Source organism: Amia ocellicauda, chromosome 11 (assembly GCF_036373705.1).
Source record: "Amia ocellicauda isolate fAmiCal2 chromosome 11, fAmiCal2.hap1, whole genome shotgun sequence".
NCBI lineage: Eukaryota > Metazoa > Chordata > Actinopteri > Amiiformes > Amiidae > Amia > Amia ocellicauda.
The window spans coordinates 33,110,894-33,131,333 of record NC_089860.1 but is presented as its reverse complement, the minus strand read 5'-3'; the positions used below and the strand labels follow the sequence as shown (position 1 = coordinate 33,131,333).

At 43.1% G+C, this 20,440-nt stretch overlaps 1 protein-coding gene across 1 annotated transcript; it reads right to left on the bottom strand.

Annotated features, from left to right (window-relative positions):
- Positions 1–6,482: 6,482 nt before the first annotated feature.
- On the bottom strand, positions 6,483–17,884 carry ifnlr1 (interferon lambda receptor 1). Its single transcript, XM_066717535.1, has 7 exons — positions 17,573–17,884; positions 16,229–16,355; positions 13,023–13,183; positions 12,122–12,276; positions 11,688–11,826; positions 9,796–9,926; positions 6,483–7,976 (listed from the first exon to the last, which is right to left on the bottom strand). Exons 1-7 carry the CDS (start codon positions 17,613–17,615, stop codon positions 7,134–7,136), a joined length of 1,599 nt encoding a protein of 532 aa, XP_066573632.1. The 5' UTR covers positions 17,616–17,884; the 3' UTR covers positions 6,483–7,133.
- Positions 17,885–20,440: the final 2,556 nt, after the last annotated feature.

Here is a 20,440-nt window from a genome sequence, read left to right as displayed (position 1 = left end):
ACGGCACCCACCTGCCAGGCGACGACAGGGCCGGCGGCGCTCCGGGGCGTCTCGTATATCAACTGACGCTATGAATAAAGACTCGAGGAATGGCCGGGCCGTGCCTCTCTGCGGGAGGCCGTGCGTGTTCCCTTGCGCCCCTCCCAACGGCATGACACTAATCAGAGCTGATGTGCCTCTCCTAGGTCTGTGACACTTTTGTTGTTGTTCTTGTTGTACACTGAATCTCTCCTGCCTTCCTTGGCGTCCCTTGCATTGAGATGTGGGAGTGACTGATTTCTAACACATTTGTATTGCTTCCTTTGATGAGCACCGTCCTGTGACTTGGAGGCATGATCGTCTTCACACTGAGGACGGGAGGTCGAGAAGCTAGTTCAGCGCTCTGCTGTATCCGGCTTTATTAACACCAACGCAGCAGATGGCATTATTTTCTAAATAAGAATAACCAGCCAGGAAGGGAATTGTTCGCTCGTGTCAGACTGCCCCATTAAGAGTGCCACCATGTGCTTTTACTGACTGTGGGAGATAATTAGTCACCGGTGGAACAAAACATCTAACAATCACTTTCCTTCTCAAAATAACTGCACTATACACACATTTGTACAAGTAAATTGACTGTTAGAGGGGACTGGGACGAAACATTCTGGTTCTTGCCTGGACCCCCGAGTCTCACTCTGAGACACCCATAAGCACGTGCAGGTATTTGTGTAGTTGATGAAGCCCCACCCTTTGTTGACAATATCAATTTACTTTGTTCTGGGCCTCTTTTATAGTAGACGGCCGACTCCTTCAAGTCTTGCCCCCATCTGTGGAGAGAGGGAGAGACGGCACAAAGGACCGAGCAGTCCGTGCTTAGGAGCAAAACACCCTCCAGAGTTTACGACGCCATAGCCTTCGTGTGCCACAGAGGTCCTGACAGACTGGACCCTTGACAAGGGGAGAAACGCCTCATCTGAGATGGAGTATCTTGGAAACGTCCATCGATTATGTTCCTGAGAGTGTCTAGACAGGCAGGGAAACAGCACTCTGTCAGCCACAGCGCTGAAGCGTCAATATGAGAGATGAACGGTGTTGTCCAAACTGGGTAAAAAAGTACGAAAAGAAACCGGGCACTGTAGATGTGAAATGAATACTTGGATACATGGATACAACAATGTGAAGTAACACCTAGCACAAACCACAACGAACTTCAATGTGATTTACTGCACATATGGCACAGACGTGTGTATGTACTGTATGTATGTGTGTGTGTGTGTCTGACATGTACGACAATAACGCCACAGTTGTACGTATGGTTTACAGCGCCCTCAGATATATCCCTTTAACTGTCAAAGGCGGACACGTAATTGTTTTATGTGTACTAGCAGCCAGCATTGCGTTTTCAGAAGGAGAATTATTGCTCTACAATTGTGTGGCAGCCATAATCTCTCACATCAAAGAAACAAGACTGAGCAATTAGGACTCGGTATCAGAAGACAGCTTCGTTAAAAGAACAGTGTAAATAAATTTTAATGGAAAGATGTAGGATTTCAATCCTCCCCTGAAAAGGAAAAATAAATGATATAATTGGGTCTCCATCTGTGAGGGGAAAATATATTGTGCAAGACAAATCAACAGAAGAGACGGGAAAATGAACAACATCTGAATCCAGCGCTTGTGTATTTAAGGGACTTGTTGTTATTGCAGACGGATAAGGGGAGAGAATGTCTATCCATCAATCTATCAAACTTTATTTACTTTACACTTTACTTTACTTTATGTCACCGAGCACGTTCACGGATTTTAAACATGGTGGGTGAAATGTATTCAAGGCAGTATTTACAAATCATGCGGAATAACAACGTATTGAGCATCTAAGCAACAGTTGAGCTTCGAGAAGAAGAAGAGAAAGACAACAGATCGGACATCGCTTGGAGTATCTGAGACTTGTGTTATTCTGTATAATGAATGCACACATATTCCCTTATTTCTCCTCCACACTTTGTCCTCAGATTGGCGTTTTAAATAAGATTTGGTTACTGTCCAGCTCTCTTTCCCCAGTGTTTTTACAAATGTCCACGGGCTGCAGCCTCGCTTGATTAAAATTCAACACGCGGCCGTTTGCGCTTCATAAACAAGCTTTCCTCTCTTCGCCGTGAATTACTGGCTCTCCTCATCCATATATCTCCTGCAAAACCCCCCGAAGGAGCATTATACGCCTCATATTTCCAACGGGGCGCAGATCTGTTTATCCTGCAACTCGTCAGTGTGTGTCAAAGGGGATTTCCTGACTGAGGTGTGTTTTATACGCCTCTTTACAAGCCGAGATGCGGTTTTATCGGCCTGGTGTTGTGGATCTCTGCCGCATGACTGATGTGTGTGGAGTCTAACCTTCGGAGACGGAGAGCGGGCCCTTTCTCCAGGCGTTATTCAGATAAATTAAAAGGGTTTTCATGTACCGGTTTCCTGCTCCCCCTTGGCTTAGAACAATATGGGAAAGTGAGTTTGAAAATGTTTAAAAAATATTCTGGGGAATTGTAGATTTTGAAATAGATAGTGAAAGCTTAAAATGCGGCCCACAGGTGAACGATAATGTGTCTGGCAGCGTTTCTGTGTCATTTGATCCTTGAGGGAGATTAGGGCTCTTAAAGGGGTAATTACTTGTTTATTTACTGATACAGGCATGACATCCTCTCGTTATTTTTCAGTCTGAAGATTTGTGCTAATTGATGTGCAGAAAAACAACATACCGCTCAGTGTGAACGGTCCATCTCTGATTGTGAAACGCAGTGTTTAGCAAAACATGTGTTATTATGCATCAACAAGGGGATCTGTGTGTGTCTTCGGAGGGTCTTAAAGAAGAAACTGACCTGAGGAGTTGCACAGAATAGACAGATAATTACCAACATCTCACGAGGAATCAATGTGCCTCACTGATCCACTGGGGCTGCAAGAATTTCTCTTATCTTTGTTTATCTTCATTTTCCGCAAAACCCGATTATTGAAGAGCAAGACGGGGGCCCACAAGGAGAACTGGGTCCCCAAGAAGAAGCAGACATCAATCTCTCTCTATCGATCTACCAATCTCAGTCTCTCGATCCCTCTCTCTATCTTTCCCAGTGAGGCATTTGCACTTTTCTCTGAGGGTGGGTCATATAATTCACAGAGCTGGAGATGAAGGGGGAATGAATAGGGCCATACGTATTCCAGTGCATTTACATAAGAACATAAGACAGTTTCCAATCGAGAGGAGGCCATTCGACCCATCATGCTCTTTTCCAAATTGTCTCTTCAGACACATCGCTGGGGAGTTTGTTCAGATTGTGACGCCTCTCTGTGTGAAGAAGTGTCTCCTGTCTTGAATGCCTTGAAGCCCAATTTCCATTTGTGTCCCCGGGTGCGTGTGTCCCTGCTGATCTGGAAAAGCTCCTCTGGTTTGATGTGGTCGATGCCTTTCATGATTTTGAAGACTGGGATCAAGTCCCCACGTAGTCTCCTCTGTTCCAGGGTGAAAAGGTTCAGTTCCTCAGTCTCTCAGTAGGACATTCCCTTCAGACCTGGAATAAGTCTGGTTGCTCTCCTCTGAACTGCCTCTAGAGCAGCGATATCTTTCTTGAAGTGTGGAGCCCAGAACTGCACACAGTATCCAGATGAGCTCTAACTAGTGCATTGTACAGTATGAACATCACTGCCCTTGTTCTCAATTCTACACTTTTGACAATATACCCTAACATTGTGTTTGCCTTTTTTATTGCTTCCCCACATTGTTTGGATGGGGAAAGTGAGGAGTCCACGTAGACTCCTTTCTCATGCGTTACTTCTTCCATTTTTACTGTGTTGTCTTTCTGTTTTCCTGGTGAACTTTCTGTCAGATATAAACAGGGGTATCTCGCTTCTCAGCAGCAGCCAGGGCGTGTCTGTGATGACCAATGTACAGATCATACATTTCAGATGTGTTTCCAGGAATATGCCACAATCAACATTCCTTACACGTGTTTTGTTGCTGTTTAATGACTCAACAGGGCTGGATCTGAAACTCGGTAGGAATGAAGTATGACAAAGGTTTCATGGGCACAGTTTCCTGAGTGCTTGGATGTTTGTTTGTGTCTCTGATACGGCCGGGCTCCGCAGTTGGGCTTTCAGTCCTTTCATCTCAATGGGTTCCCTTAGCTGCTTTATAATACTACAAAACAAGAGGCTAGTCACCGAAATCATGCCAACTATTTGTTGTCCGTTTGATCAGCCGACAAATGAACTGGTTCTGACAGTTTGTTGTTCTCATTCTTGGTCCATTTATTGTGGGAATCGTGGGCTACTTGTTCTTGGCGTCACTGCCGCCCTCTCGGACCACATTGTAAACAAGTGGCACTTTTGTCTCTTGTGGAGTTAATTAACTCTAAGAATGTATTATTAACATTATAAAGTGCAGTACATACAATGTAGTGCAGAATACATTAATCAGACATCCACATACAAATGAACTAACGAGTGTGGACATCGTCGAGTTCTGTATGTGCTCAGGAAAATTATAAAAGGGCTAAAAATACACAAGTAATCAGGAGGATGAGGCGGCGTCATTTAATAAGAAAGTGCAGAGGAGCCAGAGAACTGAGCTGCCCAGGAGATTAAAGGTGTTACAGGTGCAGTCTGAACAGGCGTGTCTTGAGCAGAGGCTGGAAGTGAGTCCATCCTGACCTCGGTGGGAAGATCGTTCCACCACTTAGGGGCGAGGGACGAAAAGGAGTGAGTCTCCTGGCTCTGGAGGACCGGAGGGTCTGGAGAGAGTGCAAGCAGAGATGACAGTGTGGAAGTAGATAGATGCCGTCTGGTAGAGACAAGGGTAGGCAAGAACCAAGTATGTTGTAGTGAGATACCTTATTTTGTGTAGTTTATTCATGATTATTATTTATTTCTTAGCAGATGCAATTTACACAAGTTGGTATGAGATACACAGTAAACAATATATGAGGTCTTACATCCTAGATTGTAAAAGCTGATGAGTGCAGACAAGGTGTTAGGTCACAGTCAAGGCCAAGGGAAGGGAGCATAGGGGAAATCAAAATAAACAATACGAGTAGAGTCTGAAAAGATGTGTCTTGAGTAATCGCCAGAAGGAGGTCAGGGACTCTGCTGTTTTGACTTCAATGGGAAGGTCGTTCCACCACTTAGGGGCAAGGGATTAGAAGGGTTGATTCATGGGGGTTGATATCTCTATTTGTTCCTTCACAGTCAGAAATACTTAAGAGCATTAGAAGTTTTGGAACGCATCCCACTTGGAATTAGGACAATTCTTTAAAAATTCATAATAAAGAAACAGAATACAAGCTGCAAATGTGGTCTGAACCACTGAACAAAGGGACAACCACTTAACTTTCAAATGAGCTCCTAATGTGGGACCCAGCGAAGAAGCGTCTTTACTGAACTGCTGGGTATTAAAACAATCTGAGAAAGAGGATCTTACCCAAAGAGGGCAGGACTATGTCCTTACCGTGGAATCTGTGAACGGCACTTGTCTGACAGCTGCCTATAGGGTGCTGTACACTGTCACTCGAGCAGCCCACGGACGATAAAGAAACTGATTGGGTTTAATTAAAGTTATCTGATTTAGGCTTTCTTTTACAGGAAACCACATGTTCAGTTTCAGGGCATTTATACCGGGATGTCTCTCCAGTCACTCCTGTCCTTGATCTGAAGTCTAGGCTTCTCACTGTGAGCCCAAGAACTTTTTACAATCACTAAAACAAACCTAAATAAAGACCAAACTCAAGAGCCACAGCACAGAACGGAAGCTCGGTGTTCACTTAGCAACCTGCTATTTCTCAGGTGCGTGTACTTTGCCACTTTTATCTGCGCCATAATCCCCACCCTCTTGTTCCTCAGCTATAAACCACTTTCCAAGATAAATCTCTGAAGGGTGGCACCTGCTTACTCATGCTTCCAGCACAGACGAGTTTCTGAAGGGTTTCTCCAATTCAACTATTATAAAAACAATGATTATGCATGTATTTGCCTTTGTCCAAGAACATTCACATTCAGCAAGGTACTACAGACAGAAATACTAACATAGTATATAAAAATATAGAATACAGTATTACATTCAATGTGTAATAAAGAGAAAGTCAGTACAGTTCAAGATACAGCAGTTTAGCATGACTGAATCGCAATTCTGTACTTTTTAAAAGGTAATTGTGATTTTATGTAGGGTTATGTAAGATCCATGTGATGTGACATACTATCTTAGTTTCGCTGCTCTGTATAAACAAATGTATTTCAAATAAAGGTAACATGATATAAACTATCCAGATCCCTGTATTAGCTTACAATGGAGCCAGCCGTCTGTGGTAGCTGAGGTAGATCAAATTTCTATTTAAACTATGGAAGTATCGTCTGTTGGCCAGGGGAAGTCCCATCTAATACTTTTCTGGAGCACTTCCTGGTGATGCATTTTGAGTCTTTGATACAATAGTTGCTCCAACGTGAATGAACTAGTGCGAGATTGCAGATATAAGTCACTTTTTTAATAGTGTCAATTGTTTTTTTGGTACATATATCATACTCTTGTCACTATATATATTTCTCTGCATTTAATATTATACATTCATGGTGTGTATAGACTTCAGCACTTCTTGAGTTTATATTTTATGTTCCTTCATCTTGGCACACACACTGACAGGTATGTAAACAGCCACTCTCTCTCACTTACAGCATACAATATCACTTCTTATTGAACAGTGCAGCCAGCGCACGGCAATCACAAAACAATTCAAGCTTATGTACAAAAATGTGTTGTATCACAAACATCATTTTTACTTCATATTGGCACGCACAGTGTTCTGCCATTTTTACAATGACCATCCTCCAAAGACAGTGTCATTAACACCGTGGTGTAAATACCAGCTCTCTGCACACCGAGTCCTGCATGACACGGCACCTTTTGTGCTTGGTGTTTTATCCCCGCCTTTTCGTTCTCTCTCAGGACTGCCCACGTTGTGCCATGGCAGTGTGCTGCTGCTGTTGCATTTTTCACAGCTCTCATAAGCCCTATTTGGAAATGCAGCCAGGGAATTACAGAGGTTTGGCATACTCTCTCTATGTTGCAACTTCAGCATACGTGTAAAAAAGGCTTAGGCTGGAACGCCAAAGCAGAACTAGAATCATTCAATGATTTCTGGAATTTGTAGGCCCCAGTCCTTCAGGAAGCCAGAGTTATCTGCTTGCAGTCTTTCCAGTGAGGTGAGCAGCTGGTTGGGCCTGTAACTCCCGCTGGGAACAAACACAACGTCCTGCGTCGGTGACCCTGTGCTTGGAATTTGGAAACAAGGTCGGTAACCAGATGGTCTCTGGAAATAAACGGGGGGACAAGGGAACTGGCTGGGCAGGTATTTTGTCCTGGGCTGCTCTCCAGTGTCTGACTTCGCCTCGCCCTCAATTGTGATGTCCAACAGCAGAGGTGTTTCCTCCCCACAGTCCGGGCTGTCTGGCTGGGGCTGAAGGAAAGGAAGTAGGCTGTGGATTTCCAGTTGGCTGTCTATCTGAATCATCTGGAGGCTGAGCTGAACCGCGCAGCCGTCAGCGGGAGGTGGAGGCTCGTGCCGGGGGTCGTAGGTAAACGGCTGTCCCACCACGTCGGCCCTCGTCTCCTCGTCTGTGTCGTTGCAGCGTTTCTGCTCTGGCCCCCCAGGAGGATCGATGCACCGCAGCACGTCCAGCCGGTAGCCTCTCTCCTCGGTGTCAGCGTTTGTCGGCAAGTCCAACACCAGGCCGTAAACGGTGCTGGAGGTGCAGGTGCTGTCGGGGGCTGTTGACGCCGGGTGGGCCTGACAAGTGTACGGTGTCGATGAGTCGGGCAGGGTGGAACCGGAGCGGGCATGAGGTTTCATTTCCACATTGGAGATGGTGAAGAGACAGGGCTTGGTTTGATGGACTTCCAGTTTGTGGACACAGACGCACTCCTGGGGGGATTTCTGGGAGCTGATTGGTGCTGCTGAACGGATGTTCTGTGGGAAACGAAGGCAGACAGATGTGAAACACAAAAACTGCAAAGTATTTCTGGACCAAAATGAAGAGACATTGTACGACCATGTTGCACCTAAAGACTTACTATATTACAATTACAAACTGCTTTTCTTGAGAATAGTTTTAGTGTATTTTGATTAGCGTACCTTACATTCGAGAGCGTGACGTATTACAAATGTTCCTATAAAAAAAACAACAACTAAAAGTGGGAGATAAGCGGTACAGTTCACACAGCTGTTTGTCTGCAAAGCAGCGTGTTATCAACGCCGGCACTTAAAGCAAAGTGAATTAAATATGCGAAAGACAATTCCTGAAAAGATTCTGTAACACCAGCCGGGTAATTATCCTTTTAAATCACAGTAATTTAATTTAAATGCACTCAAAACACAGACAATGCCTTTGCAGTGCTGTTAAAAGAAGAACTCATAACAAAGAGAGAGAGAGCGCTCCTGTATTTTAGATCCGTCTCCGAAATTAGAAAACATACTTCCCAGCGGTTGGGGACGATGAGTAAAAGACTGAATCGGGGTGGAGGGGTTGAAAAACAGATGGGGGGTTTGTCCGTAGCTGTACTCCTTTTTAAGAAAGAATAAACGTGTTCTCATATTCCAGGATTTAAACCGCCCCTGGGATTGCCAAAACGACTGCCCCGCTGTGATCTGGGGGCAGCCCCTGTGGGTAAATCTCAGCCCTGCTCCTGACGTGGGCCAGCCCTGGTTCTGTGAGGCGCAGCGGTAGCTCGTAGGACCCGTCCCTCCATCATTTCTTTCTTTTGTTTACAACTTAAATACCTCTTCCTCAGCACAGTGTGAACAAAGCCTGTCAGGTCGAGGGGCATATTGGATTTTAAAATAACAGGATGAGAAAGAAAAGGAACACTTGTGAAGCAGACACGGACTGTCGTTCTTACTCAACGTGACCTTAAAAGGACACAAATAAACCTGAAGAATGTTTACGCTTTATTGAAAACTGGGAAATGATATTATGTGGCTGTTTTTTTTTTTTTGCATCTTCAAGACCTCCTGCTCTGAATTAGCCCACAGGTCCTTTCTCTTGCCTCCACTCCTGATCTCGCCTCGACATTTACCCAGGTGGGCTGCAGTGCAAGGCCAGAGATGCATATTCATTAACCTCCCGCGCTGCCCAGTTTATCTCAGAACCACGTCTGACACCACATCGCCTTGATTTATTCTCCTCTCCTTCTGCTTTGATGAGCTAAAGGTCTCTGAACCTGCAGGCGGCTACAGACAAAAGCTCATCGCTGTGGGGGGGGCTCAACACAAACGGTGTGGAAGAGCCAAACATGTCACCCAAGGCTGAGGTCGTTACAATTTTCATACACTGTTCCCACGCAGTTATGTCCCTCGGGCTGGGGGTGGAGGATGTTACATGTCAGTAATCATCCTCTTAGTATTTTATTTGGAAACGAGAGGTGGGGGGGGATTTACATGAATGACAAAGAGCACAAACACAGAACGCATGGATCAATACCAAAATAAGCAAAACCCTTACACAAGTGATGTAGGCATATTGATGGGGATCATGCATTTCTCTTAAACAACTATGGAGGCTTTTTCACCACCAGCACCAAGTAATTGATGGATAGCATCCCCATGATTTTGCATGATTTAACAACAATTGGGAAGCTGGTATTTCTGCATCGCTTCTTATACTCATATGCCTAGCCTTGACGTTGAATTGGTACCAAGCTCATTGGAGAGTCACTGGAAGTTTTGGTACAGGTGTGGAGTCCTGTACCTGTTTTTCTGCAATTCATGAGAGTGACTCATCCAGTCTTACCAAGGAATTTGGCAACAGCGTCTTCCTCTTGGTGTAGCACGAGTAAAAGATGAAAAGAAAAGTGATAATCATAGAGATGCAGATGGCAGCCGCGACCAGAATGATGATGTCATCAACAGGCGCAGGCGACTCTGTGTCGAGAGAGAGAGAGAGAGAGAGAGAATACAGTTTAGTCCTGCCTCTTCACTCCAGCTGCGTGGAAGCAGGAGTCAAGTAGTGGATGTGAGAGAGGATTAAAATGACACACACTGCTCTCAGATGAGTTTAAGGACTTTTCTGTTCTCTGTTTGATGAAAGCCGCTTCCAACTGTGTCATGTAAACATGGCTTTTAGGTAAACGCTTCCAAATATCCAGATTGTTTTCGCCAAAGACACTTTTTTTTGAGAAGCCATTCAGTGCCGACATAAATTGTCAATTCTGCTTAGTGCGCTACAGCGTCTGCGCCCTACTTTTACCAAAACATAATAGATCTGTCTTTGCAGCAGAGTGGCATCTTGCCAAGTCAATACCATAAACAGTCCTTTCAGAAAATCCGCTTTTTCCCATTCAGTTTTTCAGATCTTGTATTGAAAGCTACAGCACGTCACCCTCATTGCAATCAGTTCAGCACAGACGAGGCTACAGCTATTTTCTGAAATGTTGTACCTTAGGTTAAATAATCCCCCGAAACAACATTTAATCAGTCTTAATCACTAACCATATTTATCTCAGCAACCAGGGATGATTTTGCGATGGCTACGAGCCATCGGAACTGAGGTGTGTGTTTAAGAAACCCAGAATAGTGCAAGAGGCTGACATAAAGGAAGATCAATTTCAAATAAACACTCCAAGGGAGACAACGCCGTGAATTCCCCCGCAAGACGAATGAGCTTGATGTCAGGAATGTTTTCAGCATTCCACACTTTATAGATTGTGAACTTCTGTTTAAGGATTTCCCTTTGCGACAGATAAGGAAACATTGTTCTTACAAGATCGCATCAAACTCCAGTCTAGGATTCAGTTTGAATTCAAATATGTAAAGATTTTATGCTCAAGGCTGAATTCCATACAACATATTCTTTTCAAAGTTCCTAGATATATCTCTAGGTGGGCTCCACTCATGTTGTCTTTGGAGAAATACTGAGGAGTTGTTTTGGGAGAGTGTAATACCCCCATCATTTCAGATCAAGGCTCTCTTTTCCAATTTCCATAACGTTAAATTTAATTAAAAACACGAACCAGGTGTGTTTTGTGAAGCGTTTTCAAATGTCAAAGGTTTACATATTGGATTTTAGGTATATCTTATATATTGTGATGCCGCGGATGCCCCTCTCTGGACCCCAGATTAATGGGGGGAAACACCTGACCTGCCACTTCCCCCACCTCGATAAAAACAGGAAGAGACCTGCTTGCTGACGTGGGTTGCAGAGGCCAGGGGCTGGAGTGACAGTGTGAAAGAGAGGAACGAAGGAGAGAGACCCTGCCTATATAACGAGCCCAGCATCGCGCTCATCCCCACACGGTGCCACAATATATACATTGGGAAGGATATTGATGATTGTTCATTACAAACGTGCAACGCTTTTGTGTTTACGGAAGCCTTCATTCTGAATGGGCAGGCGTCTCAGCACGATTGTGTACTTCAAGCTGATTCAAGCATATCCCTTACTTCCATTAAACTGGCCTTGCTTACAAGCCGATGGCCTTTGTGTAAAATGCTTTGGTCAATTAACAATGGTTTATTATATTTTTTGTTTTAGTTCTTTAGCTGCTGCTTGTTTCTGCTTTTATGCTCTGGGAGGAACACTAGTCCACACTCTTAACCTACGCTCTCAGAGGTTTCACTGCTTGCTGCACAGTGATGCACATGAACCACAAATCGATAACTTGCCCCGTGTTATACGTTTCTTACCTTTCTGGGTCTTGATGCAGAATGCGGAAGGGTCGCTTGTGTGTTGGTAGCTTTCCCGCATGTACACCACTGATCCGCAGTACTTCATGTCAGGCTTGAGTGAAACAATCTCAATCGATTTAAAGTTGTCCTTCAGTCTCTGGAAAACAAAAGACACAATCACAGTTTTACATTCAGAAAAGTTATTTCAGTCCGTGACATCACACATCCCCTATCAGCTGTCAAACTTCTGCATTCGGGACAATGTAGATGTTGTCTATAATATCTAATTGCATTTATATATAACTTAAGACTACCACTCCTCCACCTCCCTGTAATGTCAAATTGGATTCCCAGCCCTGGAAATACATTGCACAGTAATCAAACTCATAAAACACATGAGCTAAATATCTCCCTCTGTCTCCGTCTTTAAGTCACTGAAGAGAATAACTTACTGGCACTTTGGTGTCGTTGATTTTGACTTCATATTTAAGGTTTCCGTAAATGTCTTCCAGGGAGGTCTTATTGTCTGGGCCAGTTGGGGTAATCACGGTGATATTTATTGAGTTGACCGTGGCAGACACTTGCAGGGCCGGTGCTCCCAGGACAGCTAGCAGGGGGGAAGAGATTTGGGGTTAAAAACATCACTTTCAAGATGGGGAAAGACAGCAGCTCTCAGTATGAGGAGAAGACACACACGTTTATTTACAGTATTTTATTTCCTGTGCCATCTAATCTGTATAAGGATACTGATGTATAAGAGTAGTTGACTTCCTGTCAGGATGTGGACAGACTGGTGCTGTGCGCTGCCAATATAATAATGCCCTTTAACATATTAGCTGGAATCAGGTATAACCCTAGAAAGCAACCTATTAAAGACGCCCTTCAATTTCAACCTCCGCAGCTTTACCAGTACACAATCGGGAAAAACGAGAAAGACTTTTCTGAGAGTCTCGGTTGCACAGATGCTTTCCGTTTTATGCTTGGCATTTCTCTGCATGGCTGTGGTAAATAGGCATGGACGAGACGTGGCATTTGATGTAATCTCTGTTGTGTTGTAAGCCTTGACATTAAGCACAATAGTGAGCTAGTTTGTGTGTTGGAGCAATGAGACAAAATGTTGTTGACGTCAAACTGTTCTCCTAACACATCCGTGGATTTTACAGTTACTGTTCGTAAACCTTGAATGGTGTGGAAAAACTTTGGAATATCAGTACTAAGTGATCCAGTTGACCTCCATTACAATTTATTTTGAAATGTATGCATTCCCGTGTCGATATATGTGCAACAGAAGAAACAGACACAGAAAGAAGTAGATCTGATGGAGATATTGTTTTCCAAAAGGGCTTCACTTACTCTCTAGGAACGGATTGAACCTCGAGGACGTATTCAGCTCCTTTCCCCCAGCAGTCACTTTGGCATAGTAGTATTCGTTGTCATTCATTTCCTTCGTGAGGTCACAAAACAAGACGGTGATGTTCTGGCATTCTGTATGGTCATGCATAGGAGATCCATATCTACAAAGACAAGCAGGGGAAATCCTAATTTGTATCAGTGGGGGAAACAAAATCTGGGGAGCAACATAAATGAATGACTGAAACAGGGAAGGGAAGGTGTAGCATTTGATTATGTAGCCATTGAGCACCCAGTCTTAAAACCAAAATACACAAATATAGGAACAACTTTTGGAGGTTAAACATCCCAGTCGGAGGGAAGAGAGCTAAATTAAATTACTAAGCTAAGTTACTAAGATACTAAATAGGTTTGTGCCATTGTCTCCCCCGCGTCCTCGCTGTTTAACGCAGGTATTAAACTATGGCGGCTGGCAGGACTCTATATCTGACTATTATTATGATTTATACTCACAATTGACATTTACCAAGGAGAGTAACAATAAGCAATTAGAAAACTGGCATTTGAGTTCAATTAAACCTTCTGGACAATAAACTAAGCCAGAAAGCGATGGCCTGTCGATTGCTTAGCCACACTGATTTAGAGAACCTAATGCCCCCATTATCCTTCACCAATTAAGAGTGGCGCTTTAGCAAAATAAAATAAGTGGATACAGACATGTAGGACAGCTGAGCATAGGTTTTGTTTTGCTCTGAAGCTAAATAATCTAGATATTTTCTCTTCTAATGTTTGCCAGGGTGAAGGTGTGTCTTACTTTGGCATTGATGCTGTGAAATGAAAGAAAACAGCTCAGGGCTGATCTCTCCTACAAAAGCATTTACACCTTTCATTTGCAGTCTTTGTACTGGCTAATTAATTTAGTTTGGTATGTGTGGTTGTGTGTGTGTGTATTAATCTGTACTTACTTAGCAATGACATATCTTTTAAGTTTTTTCAACTCGCAACCTATACCGATTGCAGGGAATGTGTGTCAGTTCAGGCAGGGGATGCCAATAATTATGTCTGTTAGACAAAAGTTAGACATTTTGGCACCTCACCTGACTGGCATTCGGTCTGCTAAATTCCTGAACACCCACTGCCTACAGTTAATCAGTTTTCAGTAAACCTAAAAATGATCCTATTGATGAACAAGAACAGTTTATGAAGTAATTCACTCGATGTATTTGGGGAAAAATAGTATTTAAAATTGAAAGTTTCGTGCATCAGTGATGTTACTCAATTCATACACTAATAAAGATAAGGAAAATGTATTGTTTCGGTTTCCAGTCATTTATGATCAACTGCCATTGTTGGGCATGACATAATAGTCTCTGGGAGGCTATTATTGCTGTAAATGTCCAACTTCTATTGTCATAGGAAGCAACTACATTTCAAGATACCTTTCTGTTTAATTGACAGGTTCAATGCTTACGAAATTAATTAAAAACTGACGCACCGCTTACCTGTTAACCTTCCACACCTGTAAAGCGTGATCACTTTATAGCCGGAGACTCAATCTCGAGTGTGTGACTTATTTTCTCACAGAACTGCCTTCACAACGCCGTGTGAGTTACAAGCTGACACAGGCGAGGCAGATGGTCATAAAGATACCGACCGGAGAGACTCGATTCTAACCGTTAACATGCAGGCCTTCTCTTTCAGACAGGCACATTTGTCGGGGAGAGAGCGCTAACGCGATTAGGAAGACGGGCCAGCAGCTGTTCAGTATTAGCACCGCGCTATAATATGACACCCTTTGCAGAAATGTTTTTGCCTTGAACCAGATATCCTGGAGAGGGTGTGTAGTGGGAAGAGTCTGGAGAACTCAATCATAGGAATTGGGGCTTGAGATTCTTTTGAACAGTAAGCATCATAGTGAGCAGTTTTGCTACTTTCTTTTATAGGTTTATGTGTTTGGAATCCAATTTGAAGGTAATCAAATGACGTTTTAAAGTGCACGTGTTAATATGTCATCCTGGCATTACTGTTAGATTATCAATTATTTTTTATTCTTTCTTTAAACTTTTTGATGACCACGAAGGCACTATATGCAATCCTATTCTATGCTTCTGGGAGGTCCGAATACTTTTGCTATCTTCAAGTCTGCACTCTGCCCTTGGATCTCCTCAGATAAGACTCTCTACACCTGAACAAAGGTCATGTGATCAGGCAGTTTGCAACAATAAAATGACGATTATGCCTTGCCAAAAGAACAATGTGTGCAACATGAAAAGGGAAGTCTTGTTATATAAGGCACAGTTCCTTACGCAATCCACAATCGTGACATACCCGTTCAGATTCACATGCCCGCGTCTCTTTTTGATACAATACCAGCTTCTGGATATTTAAACCTACTGTGGTACCATGGGGTCTCTGTGACCCCACCCCAAATAGTACTGTCAACATACATTTTTTCATGGTTCCAGAGCAGGGTTAAAGGCTGAGAGTCAGTAATGAATGGCGAGCACGACGTAAGCCATAGCTCACACTACAAGGGTAATGATGGATGACAGGGCAGTCATTTCTCACTGCATACCCAGTGATTTCTCTTGTGAAGAGAGTGGTTGTGTTGGGGATGTGTGGCATCTTGCCTGTGGCTCTTCGCAGGGAGGAATGGGGGGGTGAAGTTAGACGAATGGCATCAGAAAAAAACGGTTCTGCAGGAGAGTTCTGTCGGGAAACGCACGGCCGTTCCCGATGCGAACAATATCTAAAGACTCACTTCTTGGCCAAGCTGACGGGTGATTAATCTGATTTGACGGCGCAGCTTGCATCCATCTGACTCAAGATCAAGCCCTGATCAACAGGAACATGAGATCAAATGCATCAAAGCCGCCGGCTCCCTGCACCTCACAACGGGCGACGACAAACGGTTTTGTTCTAGGGAACGTGGCGGATAAAAGACATGATCAAACGCCTGGCTAGGAAGCCCTGACAGGCTGTCATTTATTAGCACTGTTCATTAACCGTCCGAATATAAAATAAAACAATTATATCTTTAAATGTATGTATTTGTGGCTCATGAGTGAAAAACACAGTCCTCGATATAAAGCACTGCGCCAGTGAAACCGTGCTTCCACTGAAATGGGACAGAAAGTAACAATCTGGACCCTGTTGTATTCTGTATACTCCATTCTTGTGAATTTGGACCATGTCGCTCGTGGACTTACACATTGTACTGCACACTGTATAAGACTTTCCCTGCGCCGTCCGCTCTGTCCCAGTGAAGAACGCTCCTGAGGTTTTTGGATTTGAAGTACACGAGTTTCCCAGGGGAGCCCTCAGTTGAAGGAAGACCTGCAGAGAGGAGACGCAAAAGCACTGGGAGTTACACACTCTGCGTTCTTGTCCTGTTCGCTACACGTGTCACGGCAGATATAACCTAGCTCCAGCTTGTTGGTCAACAGAGGTTTTGTGTCTATACGTTAATCTCCGGTGTCGCTGAGAGACAAGTGGGAAAGAGACACACTTGCTAGTCCAAGAATTTGCCTGGGAGATTTGTGACCGTGGAAATCTCTTGAGTTTGGGGACCATCACTTGTGAATATATGTCTCTGAGCAGTATTTTAAATATATCCATTAAAAAGCTCTTATTAATAAACCCAAATAGTCTCCTCTCATTCATTTTAATGTTAAAATAATCTCCCTCTTTACAGCCAGAGGAAATTTATTATATAGGCCTATACACTGTAAACTCTACACTATAAACTGTACACTGTATACTATACACACTATATACACTATGCACCGACTAGGAAACAAACAGGAAACACTTTTTGGAAAAAATTTTAAGTATGTGTATATACATATGTGTGTGTCTGTATATACAGAACATAATACAGATATTTTCTAAGGTCACGGAGTATCTCTGTACGCTGCTGAAAGGAATGTAAAACAGTTAATTATTTATATAAAGATTACTTAACATGACACCACCATGAATAAGGGTTGTTTCTGACAAACCATCAAACAGTGTCTGTCTGTGAAATAAATGTTTAAATTAATCTGTCTCTGGGGACATAAGCAATAACCAAGACTAAGACTGTTCTGACATCATCAGGGCTCTTAAAACTGTATTGCCATCGAAAAAAGGTAAAGCCTTGTATTTTTTCAGATTCCTAATCAGACTTATTTATATGCTTTCAGATTCCTAGTAAGACTTATTAATCTGCTTAATGGGAAACCCTCATTGTAAACATTTCCTATAGCTTACGAATATAGACAGAAACATAGATGAATCTGAGCAAAAGAGATTTGTCATGTGCTAGAAATGTATATAATCATTCTCCATATAACAGCCAAACATACTGACTCTAATGTTGTCCCTCCAATTTATATGCATTAAAAACAGACTAAATATATATAATAATAATAATTAAAAAACAGATTAAGACCACTCTAACACTCAAGGGCTCACTTCATATTTAGTGCTTCAATGAACCCTCAACATCAAGAGCAGCACTGTATATACAATTATTCCCCCGATCAGAAGAAAGTAGAAAACGCACAACTTACCAAGCAAACACAGAACCAGAGCAACCCCCTTTAAATGCCACATAGCCACGAGCCAGGTACGGTCCAGAGGGCCCACGGAGGAGACTGGGAAAAGACTGGCACTGCAGTGGAAAGCCCTCAAGCCACAGAAAACAATCAAACACAATAATACAAAAAAGAAAAAGATGTATTCCTGTCAGAAGAATTACGATTGTATCGCTCCGAGCGTTCCCTCCTGACTTTCCCTGTAAAAGATTTCATTTGCGCAGCTCAGCCCTGCACACCTGGGACATGTCTTGGCCGTACTGAATGCATTGTGGCAGCTATTGTGGCTGAACTTTGGCACACTTACCGTTTAATGGCAAGTTCCTGTTTTCCTGTCGCACCTGTGTCCGCCCAGCTGATGGCTTGAGTTTCCCTGTGAGGCGAGTCGCCAGACAGGTACAATCAGATTCCTGTGATTTCCAGTCACTCGAAGGAGGATTCTTGAGAATCTCGGAGATTAAAACGAAACGGTTAAAAAAGAAAGAGAGAGGGGATTGTCAGGGCTACAATTGAACATGCCAATTATAGAGAACTAGCAAATGTCCCTAAAATGATTGGTACTGCATTAGTGTGGGTGTATAAGAGTGATTTTTCTGTTCCATTCTATCATTTTAGTAACTGTCACAATTAAAAATGTAACCTTCCTCACAATCATGGCTGCTGTAAATACCCCAAAGGTGACTTTTCAACACCTATGGGACAGCAGGAAAGACTACAGAAAAGCTTCACAGATAGCTGAGCAATGCTATGGATATGATTAGTATAGACTTTGCCTTTATCCATGTATGTATGTATGTAGCAGACACCCAGGGTGAAAAGACAACAAATGCAAAATTCAACGTACAGTCTGGGTCCCAGTTAATGTGAAGTAAAACAATTACAAACTAAAGTGCAGTCACTTCCCTAATACGTACAGTGGCTAGATTGGGCATCATTATCAATATAACATTTAGCTTTCAGTATAATCATTTATTAATCATTAACAGTGACCTTATCATCAATCCAATAAAGATTAATAGAATGTGTAACAAGCTTTTATTTGATGTATTAATTGCAGTTCAACAGTGTAAATACTGACCCTTTTAAATGTTAGCCTTTCTATTTTCAGGCTCCTTTACATAAGGACATAAAGTGTCCAATGGAGAGGAGGCCATTTGCCCCATCGTGCTCGTTGGTGTCCATTAATAACTAAGTGATCAAAGATCCTATCCAGTCTGTTTTTGAATGTTCCCAAATTGTCTCTTCAGCCACATCGCTGGGGAGTTTGTTCAGATTGTGACGCCTCTCTGTGTGAAGAAGTGTCTCCTGTTTTCTGTCTTGAATGCCTTGAAGCCCAATTTCCATTTGTGTCCCGGGTGCGTGTGTCCCTGCTGATCTGGAAAAGCTGCTCTGGTTTGATGTGCTCGATGCCTTTCATGATTTTGAAGACTTGGATCAAGTCCCCAATGTAGTCTCCTCTGTTCCAGGGTGAAAAGGTTCAGTTCCTCAGTCTCTCAGTAGGACATTCCCTTCAGACCTGGAATAAGTCTGGTTGCTCTCCTCTGAACTGCCTCTAGAGCAGCGATATCTTTCTTGAGCAATATCTTTTACAATCTTTTACGTCTCACTGTGTCCCAGTGAACTCGGTGTCACACGGCTGCTGGACTAGTTCTGACCTGAGCGGCTGTGGGGAAGACCGATGCCGGGCTACTGTAGATGTGGTCTTTCCTGCTCTCTGGTGAGTGTTGGAGCACAGAAGAGCTCTCCTCTAGAGCAGCCATGATTGTGAGGAAGGACACACTTTGAGCTTTTAAAAGATACTAAAATGTTGGAATGGGACAGTACTTACTGTGCACAGAACATTGGCAATCACCGTGTTAATGTCTGAACTAGTTTCTCCAGATCTTCCCATGCCTAGTAAAGCTATTATCTGGACCTCAAGAGGTGTCCCTTTAAACATGTCTCTGCCCGGCCCTGGAACAGAACTGAGCCTCAGTTTGTGGATTAAACATGTCGGAACCGTGTCCAGGCGAGATTCTAAAGAGGGTTCTGTGTAAGTGTTCTATTTTAGTAAAACAAGTACAAACTAAAGTGAAAGTGCAGTCACTTCCCTGATGCATACAGTGGCTAGATTGGGCATCATTATCAATAATAACATTTAGCTTTCAGTATAATCATTTATTAATCATTAACAGTGACCTTATAATCAATCAAATAAAGATTAATAGAATGTGTAACAAGCTTTCATTTGATGTATTAATTGCAGTGCAACAGTGTAAATACTGACCCTTTTAAATGTTTTAAATGTTAATGTCAGATAGTACTTTAAATTTGATTTCTTTATATTTTATTTACTTTATGGCTGCCCGAGTCCAGGGCCACTCAACTTGTATAGCGAACACTGATGGACCCAAGGAACTTTGTACCAGAGAATCGGCCTTGTTAATAACTTATCTTCCATTCCTTCATTTTCAATCTACACTGTTTTCAGCACATTTGCAATTACTGACGGATTGTAATCAGGGCTTTTCATAGACCAATAAATGGAGGATCTAAATGTTCCCTTATATCATGTTTATTTACTCCACCCTCATCTCCCATCACACCGAAACCTCCCACCGATCAAGCTTCCTTCTCTTCATTCTCACCTCTCTCAAATGCTGATGTTTCTGCTCTCCTCCTACGTCACAAACCTACAACGTGTGCCCTGGACCCTCTCCCTTCTCGCCTCTTCCAAGTGACCACTCCTGATCTTCTCCCCTTCATCTCCTCCCTCCTCAACTCCTCACTCCTCTCTGGCTGTTTCCCCTCTGCATTTAGACAAGCTGCTGTCATCCCACTGCTCAAGAACACTCACTCCTTGAT